The 20,486-nt window shown below is 44.1% G+C and overlaps 1 protein-coding gene across 6 annotated transcripts; it reads right to left on the bottom strand.

Annotated features, from left to right (window-relative positions):
- Positions 1 to 9,149: 9,149 nt before the first annotated feature.
- Positions 9,150 to 17,206, bottom strand: LOC123149233 (F-box protein At5g07610). Of its 6 annotated transcripts, none has more exons than XR_006474534.1 (4): positions 17,049 to 17,206; positions 15,792 to 16,955; positions 10,961 to 11,909; positions 9,150 to 10,878 (listed from the first exon to the last, which is right to left on the bottom strand). XR_006474534.1 is itself a non-coding variant. In XM_044568842.1 (3 exons), the coding sequence occupies exons 1-2, from the start codon at positions 17,078 to 17,080 to the stop codon at positions 15,824 to 15,826; spliced, it is 1,164 nt and encodes a 387-aa protein (XP_044424777.1). In that variant the 5' UTR covers positions 17,081 to 17,206; the 3' UTR covers positions 9,150 to 11,909; positions 15,792 to 15,823. The 6 variants fall into 6 exon arrangements, 2 of the variants coding, with proteins under 2 accessions (XP_044424777.1, XP_044424779.1); XR_006474535.1 differs by having other exon boundaries at positions 10,979 to 11,909; XR_006474533.1 differs by having other exon boundaries at positions 9,150 to 11,125; positions 11,828 to 11,909.
- Positions 17,207 to 20,486: the final 3,280 nt, after the last annotated feature.

Genomic DNA, 20,486 nt, shown 5'->3' with positions numbered 1-20,486 from the left:
ACTAGAGTGAGATCCACACCAGAGTGGTACGGTAATCCTGTTTTGGAGGTCATGTTACTTGACCATGACGAACCTATGAACTATGAGGAAGCAATGATGAGCCCAGATTCCGCAAAATGGCTTGAGGCCATGAAATCTGAGATGAGATCCACGTATGAGAACAAAGTATGGACTTTGATTGACTTGCCCATTGATCGGCGAGCCATTGAGATTAAATGGATCTTCAAGAGGAAGACGGACGCTGATAGTAGTGTTACTATCTACAAAGCTAGAATTGTCGCAAAAAGGTTTTCGACAAGTTCAAGGTGTTGACTACGATGAGAGTTTTCTCACTCGTATCTATGCTTAAGTCTGTCTGAATCATGTTAGCAATCGCCGCATTTTATGAAATCTGGCAAATGGATAAACAAAACTGCATTCCTTAATAGATTTATTAAAGAAGAGTTGTATATGATGCAATCAGAAGGTTTTGTCAATCCTAAAGGTACTAACAAAATATGCAAGCTTCAGCGATCCATCTATGGACTGGTGCAAGCATCTCGGAGTTGGAATATACGCTTCGATAAGTTGATCAAAGCATATAGTTTTATACAGACTTGCGGTGAAGCCTGTATTTACAAGAAAGTGAGTGGGAGCACTACAGCATTTCTGATAAGTATATGTGAATGACATATTGTTGATCGGAGATAATGTAGAATTATTCTGCAAAGCATAAAGGAATGTTCGAAAGGAGTTTTTCAAAGAAAGACCTCGGTGAAGCTGCTTACATATTGAGCATCAAGATCTATAGAGATAGATCAAGACGCTAGATAAGTTTTTCAATGAGTACATACCTTGACAAGATTTTGAAGTAGATCAAAATGGAACAGTCAAAGAAGGAGTTCTTGCCTGGGTTACAAGGTGTCAAGTTGAGTAAGACTCAAAACCCGACCACGATAGAAGATAGAGAGAGAATGAAAGTCATTCCCTATGCCTCAGCCATAGGTTCTATAAAGTATGCCATGCTGTGTACCAGACCTATTGTATACCCTGCCCTGAGTTTGGCAAGGGAGTACAATAATGATCTAAGAATAGATCACTGGACATTGGTCAAAATTATCCTTAGTGGAATAAGGATATGTTTCTCGATTATGGAGGTGACAAAAAGGTTCGTCGTAAAGGGTTACGTCGATGCAAATTTTGACACTGATCTAGATGACTCTGGATACATATTGAAAGTGGGAGCAATTAGCTAGAGTAGCTCCGTGGAGAGCATTGTTGACATAGAAATTTGCAAAATACATACAGATCTGAATGTGGCAGACCCATTGACTAAACTTCCCTCACAAGCAAAACATGATCACACCTTAGTACTCTTTGGGTATTAATCACATAGCGATGTGAACTAGATTATTGACTCTAGTAAACCCTTTGGGTGTTGGTCACATGATGATGTGAACTATGGGTGTTAATCACATGGTGATGTGAACTATTGATGTTAAATCACATGGCGATGTGAACTAGATTATTGACTCTAGTGCAAGTGGGAGACTGAAGGAAATATGCCATATAGGCAATAATAAAGTTATTATTTATTTGCATATATCATGATAAATGCTTATTATTCATGCGAGAATGTATTAACTCGAAACATAATAAATATGTGAATACATAGACAAACAGAGTGTCACTAGTATGCCTCTACTTGACTAGCTCATTGATCAAAGATGGTTATGTTTCCTAACCATAGACATGAGTTGTCATTTGATTAACAGGATCACACCATTAGGAGAATGATGTGATTGACTTGACCCATTCCGTTAGCTTAGCACTTGATCGTTTAGTTTGTTGCTATTGCTTTCTTCATGACTTATACTTGTTCCTATAACTATGAGATTATGCAATTCCCGTTTACCGAAGGAACACTTTGTGTGCTACCAAACGTCACAACATAACTGGGTGATTATAAAGGTGCTCTACAGGTGTCTCCGAAGGTACTTGTTGGGTTGGCATATTTTGAGATTAGGATTTGTCACTCCGATTGTCGGAGAGGTATCTCTGGGCCCTCTCGGTAATGCACATCACTTAAGCCTTGCAAGCATTGCAACTAATGAGTTAGTTGCAGGATGATGTATTACAGAACGAGTAAAGAGACTTGCCGGTAACGAGATTGAACTAGGTATTAAGATACCGACGATCGAATCTCGGGAAAGTAACATACCGATGACAAAGGGAACAACGTATGTTGTTATGCGGTCTGACCGATAAAGATCTTCGTAGAATATGTAGGAGCCAATATGAGCATCCAGGTTCCGCTATTGGTTATTGACCGGAGACGTGTCTCGGTCATGTCTACATTGTTCTCGAACCGTAGGGTCCGCACGCTTAAGGTTTCGATAACAGTTATATTATGAGTTTATGAGTTTTGATGTACCGAAGGAGTTCGGAGTCCCGGATGAGATCGGGGACATGACGGGGAGTCTCGAAATGATTGAGACGTAAAGATCGATATATTGGACGGCTATATTCAGACATCGGAAAGGTTCCGAGTGATTCGGGTATTTTTCGGAGTACCGGAGAGTTACGGGAATTCACTGGGGAGTATATGGGCCTTATTGGGCCATATGGGAATAGAGGAGAGAGGCCAAAAGGAAGGAGGCGCGCGCCCCCCTCTGGTCCGAATTGGACAAGGGGTGCAGCCCCCTTTTCCTTGTTCCTCTCCCCCTCTTTCCTTCTCTCCTACTCCAACAAGGGAAGGAGGAGTCCTACTCCCGGTGGGAGTAGGACTCCCCCCTTGGCGCGCCCTCCTCCTAGGCCGGCCGCCTCCCCCCTTGCTCCTTTATATACGGGGGCAGGGGGCACCCCATAGACACAACAATTGATCTCTTGGATCTCTTAGCCGTGTGTGGTGCTCCCTCCACTATAGTCCACCTCGATAATACTGTAGCGGTGCTTAGGCGAAGCCCTGCGTCGGTAGAACATCAACATCGTCACCACGCCATCGTGCTGACGAAACTCTCCCTCAACACTCGGCTGGATCGGAGTTCGAGGGATGTCATCGGGCTGAACGTGTGCTGAACTCGGAGGTACCGTACGTTCGGTACTTGATTGGTCGGATCGTGAAAACGTACGACTACATCAACCGCGTTGTGCTAACGCTTCCGCTTTCGGTCTATGAGGGTACGTGGACAATACTGTCCCCTCTCGTTGCTATGCATCACCATGATCTTGCGTGTGCGTAGGATTTTTTTTAAATTACTGCGTTCCCCAACATAGTCATCCGCTTTGCTTTGCCAGACGTTCATAACATCTGGTGTTGCTCCTGCAGCAAGTTTGGCACCTAGTGGTGCTTCCAGGACGTAATTCTTCTGTGCAGCAATGAGGATAATCCTCAAGTTACGGTCCCAGTCCGTGTAATTGCTACCATCATCTTTCAACTTTGTTTTCTCAAGGAACGCATTAAAATTCAACGGAACAACAGCACGGCCATCTATCTACAACAACATAGACATGCAAAATACTATCGGGTACTAAGTTCATGATAAATTAAAGTTTAGTTAATCAAGTTATTAAAGACTCCCACTTAGATAGACATCCCTCTAATCCTCTAAGTGATCACGTGATCCATATCAACTAAACCATGTCCGATCATCACGTGAGATGGAGTAGTTTCAATGGTGAACATCACTATGTTGATCATATCTACTATATGATTCACGCTCGACCTTTCGGTCTCAGTGTTTCGAGTCCATACCTGCATATGCTAGGCTCATCAAGTTTAACTTGAGTATTCCACGTGTGCAACTGTTTTGCACCCATTGTATTTGAACATAGAGCCTATCACACCCGATCATCTCGTGGTGTCTCAGCACGAAGAACTTTCGCAACAGTGCATACTCAGGGAGAACACTTATACCTTGAAATTTAGTGAGAGGTCATCTTATAATGATACCGTCGATCTAAGCAAAATAAGATGCATAAAAGATAAACATCACATGCAATCAATATAAATGATATGATATGGCCATCATCATCTTGTGCTTGTGATCTCCATCTCCTAAGCACCGTCATGATCACCATCGTCACCTGCATGACACCTTGATCTCCATTGTAGCATCGTTGTCGTCTCGCCAACTATTGCTTCTACGACTATCGCTACCACTTAGTAATGAAGTAAAGCATTACAGGGCGATTGCATTGCATACAATAAAGCGACAACCATATGGCTCCTGCCAGTTGCCGATAACTCGGTTACAAAACATGATCATCTCATACAATAAAATATAGCATCATGTATTGACCATATCACATCACAACATGCCCTGCAAAAACAAGTTAGACGTCCTCTACTTTGTTGTTGCAAGTTTTACGTGGCTGCTATGGGCTGAGCAAGAACCGTTCTTGCCTACGCATCAAAACCACAATGATAGTTCGTCAGGTTAGTGTTGTTTTAACCTTCTCAAGGACCGGGCGTAGCCATGCTCGGTTCAACTAAAGTTGGAGAAGCTGACACCCGCCAGCCACCTGTGTGCAAAGCACGTCGGTAGAACCAGTCTCGCGTAAGCGTACGCGTAATGTCGGTCCGGGCCGCTTCATGCAACAATACCGCCGAACCAAAGTATGACATGCTGGTAAGCAGTATTACTTGTATCGCCCACAACTCACTTGTGTTCTACTCGTGCATATAATATCTACGCATAAAACCAGGCTCGGATGCCACTGTTGGAGAACGTGGTAATTTAAAAAAAAATCCTACGCACACACAGGATCATGGTGATGCATAGCAACGAGAGGGGAGAGTGTGTCCACGTACCCTCGTAGACCGAAAGCGGAAGCGTTAGCACAACGCGGTTGAGGTAGTCGTACGTCTTCACGATCCGACCGATCCAAGTACCGAACGCACGGCACCTCCGAGTTCAGCACACGTTCAGCTCAATGACGTCCCGCGAACTCCAATCCAGCAGAGCTTCACGGGTGAGTTCCATCAACACGGCGGCGTGATGACGGTGATGATGTTGCTACCGACGCAGGGCTTCGCCTAAGCATCGCTACGATATGATCGAGGTGGAATATGGTGGAGGGGGGCACCGCACAGGGCTAAGAGATCAAGAGATCAATTGTTGTGTCTCCAAGGGATGCCCCCCTCCCCGTATATAAAGGAGTGGAGGAGGGGGAGGGGGCCGGCCTCCCTCGGCGCGCCCCATGAGGAGTCCTACTCCCATCGGGAGTAGGACTCCCCCCTTCCAAGTGGGAGTAGGAGAGGAGAGGGAAGGAGAGACAGAGAGGGGGGAAGGAAAGGGGGCGCCCCCCCCCCCCTCCTTGTCCAATTCGGACTGGGGGAAGGGAGCGTGCGGCTGCCCTTGTCCACCCCTCCTCTTCTCCACTAGGGCCCAATATGCCCATTAGTCTCCCGGGGGGGGGGGTTCCGGTAACCCCCCGGTACTCCGGTATATGTCCGAAACTCCCCGAAACCATTCCGGTGTCCAAACATAGTCGTCCAATATATCGATCTTTACGTCTCGACCATTTCGAGACTCCTCGTCATGTCCGTGATGACATCTGGGACTCCGAACTACCTTCGTTACATCAAAACACAAAAACTCATAATACAAACGTCACCGAAACTTTAAGCGTGCGGACCCTACGGGTTCGAGAACTATGTAGACATGACCGAGACATGTCTCCGATCAATAACCAATAGCGGAACCTGGATGCTCATATTGGCTCCTACATATTCTACGAAGATCTTTATCGGTCAAACCGCATAATAACCTACGTTGTTCCCTTTGTCATCGGTGTGTTACTTGCCCGAGACTCGATCGTCGGTATCTCAATACCTAGTTCAATCTCGTTACCGGTAGGTCTCTTTACTCGTTCCGTAATACATCATCCCGCAACTAACTCATTAGTTACAATGCTTGCAAGGCTTATAGTGATGTGTATTACCGAGTGGGCCCAAAGACACCTCTCCAACAATCGGAGTGACAAATCCTAATCTCGAAATACGCCAACCCAACAAGTACCTTCGGAGACACCTGTAGAGCACCTTTATAATCACCCAGTTACATTGTGACGTTTGGTTGCACACAAAGTGTTCCTCCGGTAAACGGGAGTTGCATAATCTCATAGTCATAGGAACATGTATAGGTCATGAAGAAAGCAATAACAACATACTAAACGATCAAGTGCTAAGCTAACGGGATGGGTCAAGTCAATCACATCATTCTCCTAATGATGTGATCCTGTTAATCAAATGACAACTCATGTCTATGGCTAGGAAACTCAACCATCTTTGATTAACGAGCTAGTCAAGTAGAGGCATACTAGTGACATTATGTTTGTCTATGTATTCACACATGTATTATGTTTCCGGTTAATACAATTCTAGCATGAATAATAAACATTTATCATGATATGAGGAAATAAATAATAACTTTATTATTGCCTCTAGGGCATATTTCCTTCACTATTTAGGATGAATAAGAAGAATCTCGTCCATGTATCCATGCCAACACACTAGGATTGCTGAAATCACCATTTGTTAATGCCACTACTACCACCTCCGTAACTAAACATAAGGCATTTTACCCAAAAAGGCTTTCACCCTGCTTTATATATAAAGCAAACCGCCCAAGCATCCAACAAGGTTCACACACACACACACACAAGGTCCACGAACACAGCAAGTATCAAATGGGGTTAATGTTGAGGGCACAGCTCAACAAGCCCTGAAATCAAAACACAAACACAAGCACAGCAGCCCGAAACAGCAGGCCTAACCGGGCTCCGGAGGAGGGGGCGGCAACGGGGGTGCCACGCGGAAGGCCATCGAGCGAAGATCGGCGAGGAGGGTGTTGATGGCGTCCCGGTCCTATGGGCGGCTAAGCGGCCGCCAAAGCTGCAGGTAACCACACATTTTAAAGATCGCGTCACTCGCATGTCGAAGAGGCACTTTGTGAAGAACAAGCTTGTTGCGGATGGTCCAAAGCGTCCAAGCGAGGACCCCAACGCACAACCATCTAATATGGCAGTGGCGGGGGGCGCCAGCGTGGATCTCGGGAAGCAGGTCCGGGAAGTTGGTGTTGCACCACTGTCCATCGACCATCTCGCGAAAGCAAGAACACAGGAACTGGCCGTGGAGCGGGAGAAGAAGATGTGATTAGCATCCTCCACTATGCCACAAAGGGGGCACATCCTGTCTCCTGGGCCATTACGCTTGAGGACCTCTACCCCAGAGGGTAGGCATCCCCGAATCCACTGCCACAAGAAGATCCTGATCTTCAAAGGAAGGCGGATGTCCCAAATCAGGCTAAAGGGTTCAGGGGCCGACGAAGGAGTGATGGACGAGTATAAGGACTTACTAGAGAAGCGGCCGGTGGACTCCAGTCGCCAAGAGATGGAGCAGGGGCGCCCTCGACGTCCATTGACAGAAGAGCGATGTCCTGGAGGAGGGAGTCCTAGGCGGCCACCTCGAGGGGGCCGAGGGACGCCGGAAAGCGAGACGCCCTAAGTCAATAAGGGCCATCTCGACAGAGACCCGAGAGTCAACCGCTATGGAGAATAGTTTCAGGAATCGCACGGCGAGGGGGGAGTCCCCCACCCAACAATCGAACCAGAACAGGGTCGAGGACCCAGAGCCAACCGAAATGGACGTGTCGATGCGGAGCACAGGCAGTAGCTAGATCACAGCCTACCAGAACTGGGAGCCGCCAGAACGCTGGCAGAAAGCAAGGGGTTGGCCCGGAAGGTACTTATTCCTGATGATGGTTCGCCAGAGTCCTCCCTCCCCATTGGCGATTCGCCAGAGCCATCGGGTCAGGGGAGCAATGTTCATGCGCTAGACGACAAGATCCCAAGACCTCCCTGGTCCTTGGGTTTGCAAATGTCGGGCCAGCTCACTATATGGTATTTCTGCTTCTCGCCCTCGCCTGCCCAAAGAAACCTAGACTGGTACTTGGCGATCTCCTGATGGAGAGTCTCATGGAGGCTGTAGAAGCCATGAGGAACCAGAGGAGGCTGGATAGCGAGGAGTTGATGAGGATCACCCTGGCCGCCTTCGAGAGCCACCTTCCTTCCACGGGAGAAGAAACAAAAAGCTCGGAGCTCTCACCCAACTCGGGAAACAGCTGCTCCTGAGCTCCACGTACGACCAAATGGCACTGATGCCCATGTCCTTGAGGTCCTTCATGGTGAGCAGCGGAAATACCTCCTCATCCACCTTGTGGATTTCGAACAACTTCTGATAATGGAAATAACTTACATTGCGACTGCACCAATCATTTGACCTGCGATAGCCAAGTACTAAATACTATGAACATGCATGTCTCTTTTTCGTGCCAAAAACAGTATATGTTTAGTAACCAGCCTGATACAATCCTACATCAATAGCTTTACTTTGTTCTAACTTTCCATAGAATAATATCTGAAATGAACTTTAGACCCCGTGTAATCTCAATAAGTATATAGATTTCATCATTTTCTAGAACTACATCTTAGAAATTTAAGTTTATATTGATAGGTTGGTAATGTTACAATCTTGCTGAATACAGTGTGCAAGGAACGTCAGGGCCTGGGAAAGATTATTTAGCAGTTTGGCGAGCTGCCATATTGGCTCATACCATATTCCAGCCCAGCTCGAAGTACTAGCCTACCAAAGGTTGACCAGATAAAGAAATTAGTTTCAATGACCTTCCCAGCATGAATTTCCCAACAGATTTGACCAGCAAATGCCCCAGCAGCAAGTCGAATTACCTCTCTTATTAACACAATTAGGGCCAGTTCTTTTGGTGGCTTCCAGAATAAGCTGCAATAAGCTGCCCCCTACCTAGCTTATTCTAGAAGTTGAACCAAACTTATTTTTTTAAAAGCCTAGTAGTTAAGACTTGACTAGTAGGCTTTTAAAAAAAAATTGGTTGGGCTTCTAGAATAAGCTGGGTAGGGGGCAGCTTATTCTGGAAGCCCAAAAAAGCTAGCAGAAAAACTGGCCCTTAGAGTCGCATTGGAGTAGAGTGTATGTGCACCATTATAGGCAAGACTAACAAGGAAAGTACTTGACATCGCTTAGTTTAAACTTTTTTAAACTACTATGTGAACAAGACCCACAGATAAAGATGACTTCCTAGTCTTCTGAGCAATTTTGTGTCGAAAGTTGTCTAACAACATGATGAACATTATGATCCACAATATTTCCTATTAACAGCAGCATTGTAGCTGTGATGTTCAGCTAACAACACAACCTATTTAAAACACAGGACAAGGAAATAGCACCAAAAGAAAGTGACAATGCAATCGTCCAAAGTGTATCACCACCTCCTGCTGTTCAGAACCACTGGTAATACAGAGACAACACTTGTACAGCCAACAGAAAATACATTTAAACTTTGAATAACTAGTCTAAGAGAAATCAGCCACAGCCCCAGAACGAACCACCATTGCTCCAAACTTAAAAACACGCATACATCAGAGGAAGGAGGACCAAATTCAAGCAGACATACCATGCCCCCTGCTCCATAGCATGAATAAGACATCACTTGTGCAACGATTGTAGCTCTTCATATAGCGGCACATATGGAAAATATGGCAGCTTGCCTTTTTCAAGATTGCATATCACTTTGACTTGTCGACGATCCATATCACAGCACATGAATGTGATATCCTGGCCCACAGTGAAGAAGATCAAGTTAAATTCCAGATGAATTGCAATCCAATTAAATTCCTCTTCAAGGTCTTCTATGTGTCGCCCTCCAAACACATGCGAAGTTTCAACGCTATGCTTCAGTATCCATTCTTTGCTGTCATAGTCTTTAAGAACATAAACTAGCAGTTGAACAACATCATCATAGCACATGAATGTGATATCCTGTCCCACAGTGAAGAAGATCAAGTTACATTCCGGATGAATTGCAATCCAATTAAATTCCTCATCAAGGTCTTCTATGTGTCGCCCTCCAAACACATGCGAAGTTTCAACGCTATGCTTCAGTATCCATTCTTTGCTGTCATAGTCTTTAAGAACATAAACTAGCAGTTGAACAACATCATCATCATTGCCATCTGTGTCAAAACCAGCATAATGCAGGCAGCCCTCTGACTGCTGAATAAAACCAACATCCAAACCATCAGGAACACGAAAGTTAGTCCTTGCTCCCCCTCCTCCTTGTCCACAACGGTCAGAACCATCAACAGTGACGCAGAAATGCAGATAACCATTAAGATAGATAGTTGACCGATCAAGGCGATCAGTAGTGACTTCAATATTGCCGCTCCATCTCTTCTCCTTATGAATCCAACTCCCGGCTTCAGATGAATAGACATGCACTCCGGTAAGACAGAAGTCATGTTGGTCCTCCACCTCCACAGCCGGCAACAAAAACACATGGAAATAGAGGGACACGGCTGGATCAAAACACAAGCTTATAGTAGACACCTCACCGGAAGAGCCGGAATGCGTTGGCGACTTCCCTCGTGTTCATTGCATCAGAGGAAGAGGCAGCATTTTTCGCAAAAAAATAAATAAATAAAGAGGAAGAGGCAGCATGCCAGTAGCCTGTTTAACAACTGATTAATGTAATTGCGTTTGTATCCTAAGCTGCAGTTAAAGTATTACCAAATACCATGCATATATAGCTTAAATTTCTTTCATATGAAAACTGATTTGAACTACATGAGCCAGAATGAAAATAATTGTGGCACCTCTCGTAGTACACAAACGGTCAACCTGCGGCATCACCACTGCCTTAGCCCCCGATAAGTAAAATCTACCAAAAACCTACAGACAAATTACAGTCTAGAGAGGGATGACCTTGCACATACCTCAACCAAAATCACATGTGCAAACGCCAGCCAGATTAATATGGTCGTTGAGGAGAAACATGCTAATGGAGAAAGCCACAGAAAAATCTGAAAGCGAAATCAAGCACCAACTTAACAGTTTGTAAAACTGGGAACAGGCAATAGGAAGAAAAATAGAGAAACCACAAACATCATAGCGATGTTGTACTTCGACGGCCGTGCACAGAGCAGCACATCCTCGGCGCCCTTCTCCTTGCCGCCGCCAAACAATAGCCAGTGGTGAAGCGCCGGCCGGCGTTACCTCTCTCACGGTGCCGCGGATCCGCATAGTAAAAGACAAAGAATAGTAAAATTGCTGCAGGGACGCAAATTAAAATTGCAATACATGTCTGTTAGTATGCAAAATGTTTAAAACTAAGGTTGTACCTTATAATGCATTACAGCTAATAGTTCTAGAACCATTTATACAGTGGAATATTCCTCTTTGCATGTAGAAACTGCAATTTCATTAGGCTGTGGACCCATGTTTGGAGGTATAAATAAGGAAACCATTTATTGGCAGATTAAAGACCTTTCAATACTAATTTTAATCATGCACGGATTCATTTTGGTACCCCTTGATGGTTTGACTGAACTCAGGCTTGGTGTGGCTGGTTCAAGCATGCAACAACTCGATCTACTTGTGCTCTTCTGGTACTGAACAGAAGAATCATCTAAGCATGATGCATAGTCTATAGGAAGCATTTGACAGGAATATCATGTCCAAAAAATGCATGTTTCCACACCTTTCTTTGAGACATGACATAAAAGTGTGCAATAAGCACTGACCTCAAGGAAAGAAACCAAAAAAAAAACTTACATAGTAAATCGAAATCACCTAACAAGCTTTGGCACAGGATAAACTGTACTGCAGACAGCAGGTATTATAGCCGTTGTATATGGATTTTATGGGCAAAAGTAAATAGATATTATTTGTTCCACGACTGTCTTCATGTATGCCTTTTGTGCGAAATGATCTCAAGATAAATGGATTGGAAGAAGAAAATGATAAGCCTACCTCGAATTTGTACATATGTGCTTTTTTTCTTCGCTGGTTCCTCAATGCAGTACTCGTCTGTGCCTACAAAATAACTGCAGACCTGTAAAATGCAAGTGAATTGCACACGAGTCAAAATCGTTTTATGTAAACAAACATTATAGGAGCCAATGGTTCAAAAAAACGGAAGCAAATTTTTGGCTGATAGATTTTGCACAAACAAAATTGGTGGAACAATAAAACAACTTAAGAACAATTGAGGCCAAGAATGGTTGCAACGGAACATTCATTCAAAATCTGCAGCATGTGTCATACATCTTATCGTTAAAATACTATGTATTATGGGCACAAATTAAATCAAAGTATCTTTACTTTCAGAGCAAAAAATGACATATTTATAATCCAAGCACAAGCTCGACCATAACATACACAAGACAAGCCTGCATAATTATTAGGACAAAATTAGTAGATGGAAAACATTCGACGCGCTATTCAACCTGGCGGTAAAATCTAACCAAAAATTCACACATCCCACTGAGCATTCCATAGAACAGCAGCTGCGAATCCACTAAATGCACAACTCACTCTTTTTTAAATCTTTTAAGCATCTCCAGCCATCCAAACCCTACCTTTCAAGGCCACAATTCAACATCTACAAAGTAGTGAAATAGACTAGAATAATTTTGTCAACTAATAGGGTTTCCCCATGTGCTTCTTTTGTTCTTTTCTTCTTTAATGTCGGCCTATTCATAACCATGGACTATGTGTGTTGCAGATGAATTCATCGGCCTACTCAGAGAAACGAGAAGATAACAACACTTTCCGGAGGTACGTCATGTGCTGATGACGGAAAAGTAAGTTTTCACTATGAATGTTCTAACTGTACCAATTGCTTGACCTGGGCCAGCTAACAACTAAAAAATGTTTATATGATAGCTGATGTGAGGCTATGACAAATGTGATGTAAACGTTATTATAGCTCTAGCTAATTAATTTGTGCTATGTAGATCTGCCATCGACCGTCACTCATGAGGAAGGTGCGGGGCTGTCGGAGTGTCCCGAATTGGAAGTTTGGCAGTGTCGGTGACCTTTGTCCCTCATCAATCTTCGTTGTATGTATGAAACGACCTTCGTTGTTCGGAGCCTTTGGTGGTAACCAACTCTTGTCATGGTGTGATTACCTGCTTGTGCGGGCATGATCATCACTTGTGTGGCTTCTCACGTTAAGATGGTGCACGCATGTAGCTACTAGGATCGTGGAAAGTGGCGGCGACGACATAGGATGACTTCAATTTGGTGGTGCTTCTCGAGTACGTAATCTCAAGTTTCGACGTGAAAACCCAGGTCTGACCCTAGTGGGCTATACCAGGCAATGGCAGTGTTTTTGGGTCGATTATTTGTTGAATGCATTGCTCAAAGTTGCTTGGACTTGATATTCAGGGTGAAAACCTAGGACGTGGACTTCGAAGGTCAAAATCCAGCGATGTGGCCTATGATTGCTGTTCCCTTCTTGGAGGTGTTGCTGCTGGAAAACGTTTACAATTGTCCTTGTGTTGTCCAAAAGATGGCCGGTGTTGATGGTTGTTGCTTTAGTTCGTCAATCATTGTTTTGATAGCTTCGAGCTTTTTCCCCTCCGCCTAGGCATAGCTACGTTCTTGTATAACTTTGCTCTTTGTCAGCCCGATTCTTTGTGTGTGTGTTGTGTGTGTGTGTGTATTGCTGGTTGTGTGCATCCTAGTCATACAGAGGTGGGGTGTGTTCATTGTGTTTATATCCTCCTGTTGCTTCTTTTTGAGTCAATTAAATCCACTCTTTATAACCCCCCCCCCCCCTGTTTTTCTTTAGGGATATAGCCAAGCAAATAGATTGCCATAGAGGTTAACATCAGACATGGAACAATTATTAATTTTTGTTATTGTGTTTTGTGGAACATGAATATTTTAGCTTCCCTTCCTTGCTGAAAATGATATGATTAGCAAAACAAGGTGGTTTTATCTCACTATTTTCTAATATATCCTCCTTTGACTTGCAATTCTTTCCTTTTTTTTCCAACTTTCCCAAAGAATCATAAATATGGAACCCTTTTTTTTTACAAAAAACAAGGAACCACACATCATGTGATCACCTTATTATTTCTGTTTTGTACTATTTGCTTTAACTTGTCAGTCATATTCGTTTGATTTTCTCTGCATGCAGGAAACCAGCTAAATAAATCCGTTCGAGCAACAGAGGCATAAGACGCCGACGCCCTCAGACCAAATATCCAAATTATTTGTGTTTGGTTGGAAATATACCATTGGATATGATTATGCATAACATATACAGTTATATTTAACAAAGGCATAGGTCACTAATCCATGTTGATATGGGCGGCATGTGCGCTATTTGATTTATTCATAAACTCCAGAGCATAAGGTATAAAGTAATATATCTAAAAATACCCCGTAGCATTGACCATCCGCAACATGACAAAACAGCAGAGGCCAAGGACATCCATAAAAAAAAAAGGGCTCCCCTATTTTGTTTGAGCACCACTGACAGCATACATAAAAAAGAAGGCTGATATTGCAATGTTTTAGCATAATATATAATCATTTCAAGGTCCTTTTCTCAAACTGAAACCAGTTGGGTTTCTAGCTCAAAATTTGTTTGTGTTGTTGACCAGAATTTGAATCAGAGAAACTAATTGGCTTTCCCCATGTGCATCTATGTGCTTCTTTTGGTTCTTTTCCTCTTTCATGTCGGCCTATTCATGACCATGGACTATATTTGTGTTGCAGATGAATTGATCAGCCTATTCAGAGAAATCAAGCAGATAACAACACTTTCCGGAGGTATGTCATGTGCTGATAACAGAAAGAACTTATATTGCAAGTAATTTTTCACTATAAATACTCTAACTGTACCAATTGTTTGACCTGGGCTAGCTAACAACTAAAAAGTACAGGCACGCATATCTTTCATGCAGCAACTTCATACAATCCTATTGGATCAATAGCTTTGATTTGTTTTAACTTTCCATAGAACAATGTCTGAAATTAGCTTTAGATCCCGTGCAGTCTCAACAAGTACCAAGTATTTTCTCATTTCCTAGACTAAGTTTATATTGATAGGTTGGCAAGTTTACAATCTTGCTGAATACAGGGTGCAAGGAACACCAGGGGCTGAGAGATCAGAAACACAAAGGACCAGTACGAGAAGATTATTTAGCGGTTTGGTGAGCTGCCACACTGACTTCTTGGTTTACATGAACTAAATCAAAAGAAGAAAACACCCTAGTAAGCTCCTGAATGTGCATAAGAACAAGTAAGATTGGAGCTCTGCTCGAAATACTAGCCTTCCATTGGTTGACCAGCTAAAGAAATTAGTTTCAATCATGAGCTTCTCAGCATGAATCTCCGGAAAGAGTTGAACATCGTCCCAGTAGGCAAACGCCTCAGTATTAAGTCAAATTACATATCTTATTAACACAGAAAGTTGCATTGGACTGGAGTGTATGTGCACCATTATAGGCAAGACTAAAATGGGAAGTGCTCGGCATTGCTCATTTTAATCTCTTTAAACCTACCTATGTCTATGTGAACAAAACCCACAAATAAATAGGATAACTTCCTAGTCTTCTGAAGCAATTTTGTGTCAAAAGCTGTCTAACAGCAGGATGAACATTATAACATTTCCTATCAACAGCATCATTGTGGCTGTGATTTTCTGCTAATAACATAACCTATTTAAAACACAGGACAAGAAAAATAGCACCAAAAGAAGTGACAATGTAATCATTCAAAGTGTATCACCATCTCCCATTGTCTAGAACCATTGGTATACAGAGACAAAACAAGTACACGCAAGAGAAGCTAAATTGAAACTTTGAATAACTAGTCCGAGAGAAATGAGCCGCAGTGCCCTCAGAATGAACCACCATTGCACCAAACTTAAAAGCATGCATACATAAGAGAAAGGAGGACATAACTCAAGCAGACATACCATGCCCGCTGCTCCATAGCACGAATAAGACGTCACTTGTGCAACGATTGTAACTCTTCATATAGTGGCACATATGGAAAATATGGTGGCTTGCTCTCTTCAAGATTGCAGATCACTTTAACTTGTCCATGATCCATATCATAGCACATGAATGTGATATCCTCCCAGGCCAGAGTGAAGAAGATCAAGTTACATTCTGGATGAATTGCAATCCAATCAAAGTCCTCATAAAGGCTGACTGCGTGTCGCCCTCCAAACACATGTGAAGTTTCGACGCTATGCTTCAGTATCCATTCTTTGCTGTCATAGTCTTTAAGAACATAATCTAGCAGTTGATCAACATCATCATCATTGTCACCTCTGTCAAAACCAGCATAATGCAGGCAGCCCTGTGACTGCTGAATAAAACAAACATCCAGATCATCAGGAACACGAAAGTCAGTCCTTGCTGCCCCCTCCTTGTCCACTGCAGCTAGTCGGCGGGCAGAACCATCAACAATGGCGCAAAAATGCAGATAACCATTGAGATAGACAATTGATGGATCATTAGCGACATCAATATTGCCGCTCCATCTCTTCTCGTTATGAACCCAACTCCCGGTTTCAGATGAATAGACATGCACTCCGGTAATACAGAAGCCATGTTGGTCCTCCACCTCCACGACCGGCAAACAAAACACATAGAAATGGGGGGACACGGCTGGATCAAAACACAAGTTTATACTAGACGCATCACCGGAATAGCCGGAATCCGGCAACTCAGCCCATTCCTCTGTGGCGGGATTGCACACAACGTACCGTATCTCGTCGCCATGGTCGCCAGCAACGTATGAGGAGAAGAGAAGGAGGCCGTGGCAGGAGTCCAAGAGAAAGACCAGCCGACGGCCGGGCAGGAAGGCGGGATATGTGAGATGGCGGCTTCCCAAGATATTGGTGAAAAGAACACCTGAATCTAGCAATTGACCCGCGTCGTAGAAGCCGGCCAGGGTCTGGGGCAGCTTCCGGCGGTAGCTGCGGTCGTTGATGAGGCCGAGCCAGTGCTTGGAGACGCACTGGAAGCGGCAGAGCGACCTGGCGGGCACGCGCGAGAGGATCTCGATAAGGAGGTCGTCGGTGAGTCTCTCGGCCGCCGTCTCGCTGCCGCTGGGAGGTGAAGAGGACGACCTGCAGACAGAGATGGAGAAGAGGTCTCAGGGGATCGGGTGAAGAAGGGAGAGGAAGGTCGCGACGATTCATGGCGATGCCTGCTCTGCGTACCTGATCCGGGCTGATACGCGTCCGTTCTCCATCAGCTTGGGTGAGATCGATCAGCTTGGGTGGGTGGGCATGGCGCGGCGGCGGAAGAAAGCTCCGGCGGCGCAGTCGAGTGCGGGGAGGGGAAATGGGGGGAGTGATAAACCTACGGGGAGGGGAAGTGGGGATTGAAACTGACGCGACTGGAAATGGGCCAGCAATACGTTCGTGGGCTATAAACCGTCCGTGTCACAACTCCACGAATGTGCCACTCCTAAAATTCTCCTAGTCAATAAAATAAAAGTGATCTCAAAAAATAAAAATAAAATAATACTACCCCTCAAAATCTCCTTCAAAAATAATAACACTAAAACGGCTTGGATTTTATGCTCACGTATACTATTCGGCATGAAATTTTATTTTGAAGTTGGTACTGCTATCCGCAAGAAGAATGTGGTTAGCAGGGAGGATGATTTTCATGTGACAAGAGCGTATGGGATAGAAAAGCCAAAAGCCTTAACCAATCTTAATGTTGATGTTTGCATGGTTAGCTCCAGTACCAACTTGAACGAGTCCATCTCAAGCTCATATTGGACGGAGCTATCTATTTAAAGAGGTTTGTGTTATCGAAGAAGATGATGGTACAGTGCAATGCCCCTTGCACGCTCCAATAATTCTATCGAAAGAGGTTTCATGAGGGTGCCTTGCACGTGCCCTCTATTAAAACTAGATGATACCCTGCGCGTTGCTACAGAAACTCTTGGTCCTATGCGTATAAGAATATATAAGTTGACTAAATTTGTTCGCATCGTAGATCTCTTATATATATAGGAGAAAAAACTGCAATGTACATAGTACTTGGAGTATAGTTGTAAAGATAGCAAAGTGTATCATTTGTTTACTAAATACAGTGATATGACATAAGTGATCTCATAGGAATAAATAAGTTTAATGTATATAAGCAAATTAAGAAAAGATATGGAATGGGGACGCCAGGAAAGGTTATGTATATATTGCCATTTTGAGATACTTCTTGTGAATTATGTTAGACTCTTGTTGTAAATCAATCTTATGCATGTCAGTGCATAAGTTCTGCAAAGTATAGCCAAGTAGTTCATATCAGCAATTGTAAAAATAGGTGTTACATTAAATAGTTGTATCTTCCCATAACCATAATATGAGATAACAAACAATTGGAAACAATGCTCTGGAAACATCACAGGTAGTAGGGCCTCGTCTTTGTTAATCAAACAAAATCTACAGTAGCAAAATAAAATAAAATAAGGTGCTTGGAAGAAGCAATGATGAAGATGATTGCAACATCTGAGTCACCTGGTACTTGAGCAGGAAAAGGACTATACCTATGTATAGCTCAAGGTTTGTTAAAAAAATGTATAGCTGAAGGTAAAAAGCTGAGGGAAGTGTCTGCACTTCATGCGTATTTTTATATTCTGTATGAAGCATTAAGACAATTAGCAAGGGCACCACCCAAAAATAAAAACGGCACTGGAAATAGCACCTTAACCTGTCAAATACTCCCAATACAAAAATAAATAAATTTGCAAGTGGTTTGGATCCACGCCCACCACCTCAAAGCTTGTTTTGACCTTGGAGCCATTCAGTGAGCCAGGTCGGTACTAAAGGAGTAGAGATGCCAAGTTAGTTGAAAAAGCAAGTTCCTGCTGTAGAAACAATGACACAAATTTTACCTGTTGAAGAAAAATTATCTCTAGAAACTATAAATTTCCATGGAAATGAAATAGCAATATTTCCTGGCATGGAAGCATGGAAGATAGAACAACAAATGTGCAAACTTAAGCAAAATCAGTTGAGTATGTAAGAATAAAATAAAGAAACAGAAAGTTAATCTTGGTAAGGTGAGGTGATTCATTCACTAGTAGGAAAATACTCATAGGTAGAAGTTTACCAGTAGCGCTTGTTTTTGACCCCACGCTACTGGTATTTACCAGTAGCGTTGGGTAGAAAACACGCTACTACTATTAAATAACAACAGCGTTTGTTAGCTTGGGCCGCGCTGCTGTTACATGGGCCGTAGGGCAAAAACGGTAGCCACTTACCTGTAGCGTTTTGTTTCGAACGGGCGCTACAGCTGGTGGGCTTAGCAGTAGCGCCGGCCTCTACCCAGCGCTACTACTAGCGGAAAAGAAAACCTGCCCGAGCGCCCCCCCGCACCCCCTCACTCTCACAATTGATCCCCTTCGACGCCGCCGCCGCGGTTAGGGTTCCTCCCCGGCCGCCTCACCCCCGTCGACGGCGTCGTGCGCCGCCACCACGCGCGGTCGCCTCTCGCCTCCTCCGACGCTCCAGCCCCGTAAGTCCCCCTCGATCTCCTCCTCCCTGCGCGCGCCACAACTAGCTAGGCTCCAATCGATTCGCCGCGGCGTCTCGCCATGTTTTGGGATTTTGCGTGGGGGAAAGGGATTTAGGGATTGCACGGGTGACTCCGCGCTTCGATGCGACGTGTTCGAGGCTTGTTTCCTCGCGTGATTGGGGAGAGAGTAGATAGAGGGGTTAGGTGAGACAAGTAGAGGCTTTTTGTTGCTCACCGAAACTTGAGTTTCAATTCTTGATTAGCAGTTTAGCAAATATAATTGAAACTTGGGTTTCAATTCTTGGCGGTTGTCCCTGGAGCAGTGGCGGCGGCGGCGGTGCCTAGTGTTCTAGGGTTTAGAGAGGGGTTCTTTCCTAACACTAGGGTTATGTCGTGAATGCTCCTCCTTTCATCTGAATGATGTTGATTGTGCCAGTTCTTAAAGGTCTAAATGTTTGTATCCTCGTGATGAGCTACCCTATGTGTGAATTTGATCCAGTAGCTTCTTTGTTGATGCATATAAAGATATGACCAAGAAGCCCTCGCTGTTATGTGGTTTCATGGAAAAATCAATGCTTGATTCGATACTCTTTCAGGTTGAAGAGAGTGTCTGTATGTGGTGATTGATACGTCTCCGTCGTATCTACTTTTCCAAACACTTTTGCCCTTGTTTTGGACTCTAACTTGTATGATTTGAACGGAACTAACCTGGGCTGACGCTGTTTTCAGCAGAATTGCCATGATGTTGTTTTATGTGCATAAAACAAATATTCTCGGAATGACCTGAAACTCCACGGAACATCTTAGAAAAAATAATAAAAAATCCTCGCCAAAGATGAAGACCAGGGGGCCCACACCCTGTCCACGAGGGTGGGGGCGCCCCCCCCCCCTCTAGGACGCGCCCCCTACCTCATGGGCCCCCTGGATGCCCTCCGACGCCAACTCCAACTCTATATATTTGCTTTCGGAGAGAAAAAAATAAGGGAGAAGAAATCATCGCGTTTTACGATACGGAGCCGCTGCCAAGCCCTAAAACTTCTCGGGAGGGCTGATCTGGAGTCCGTTCGGGGCTCCGAAGAGGGGGATTCGTTGCCGTCGTCATCATCAACCATCCTCCATCACCAATTTCA

This window comes from Triticum aestivum, chromosome 7A (genome assembly GCF_018294505.1).
Source record: "Triticum aestivum cultivar Chinese Spring chromosome 7A, IWGSC CS RefSeq v2.1, whole genome shotgun sequence".
Lineage (NCBI taxonomy): Eukaryota > Viridiplantae > Streptophyta > Magnoliopsida > Poales > Poaceae > Triticum > Triticum aestivum.
The sequence above is the reverse complement of the archived record's forward strand: the minus strand, read 5'-3'. Positions and strand labels throughout refer to the sequence as shown.

What these genes read in the sequence shown, in the direction of transcription:
- LOC123149233 (XM_044568842.1), bottom strand. Translation starts at nt 17,080, where the DNA reads ATGGAGAACGGACGCGTATCAGCCCGGATCAG. An exon ending in CGCGTATCAGCCCGGATCAG is followed by an intron (nt 16,956 to 17,048) that starts GTACGCAGAGCA and finishes CTCTGTCTGCAG; the next exon opens with GTCGTCCTCTTCACCTCCCA.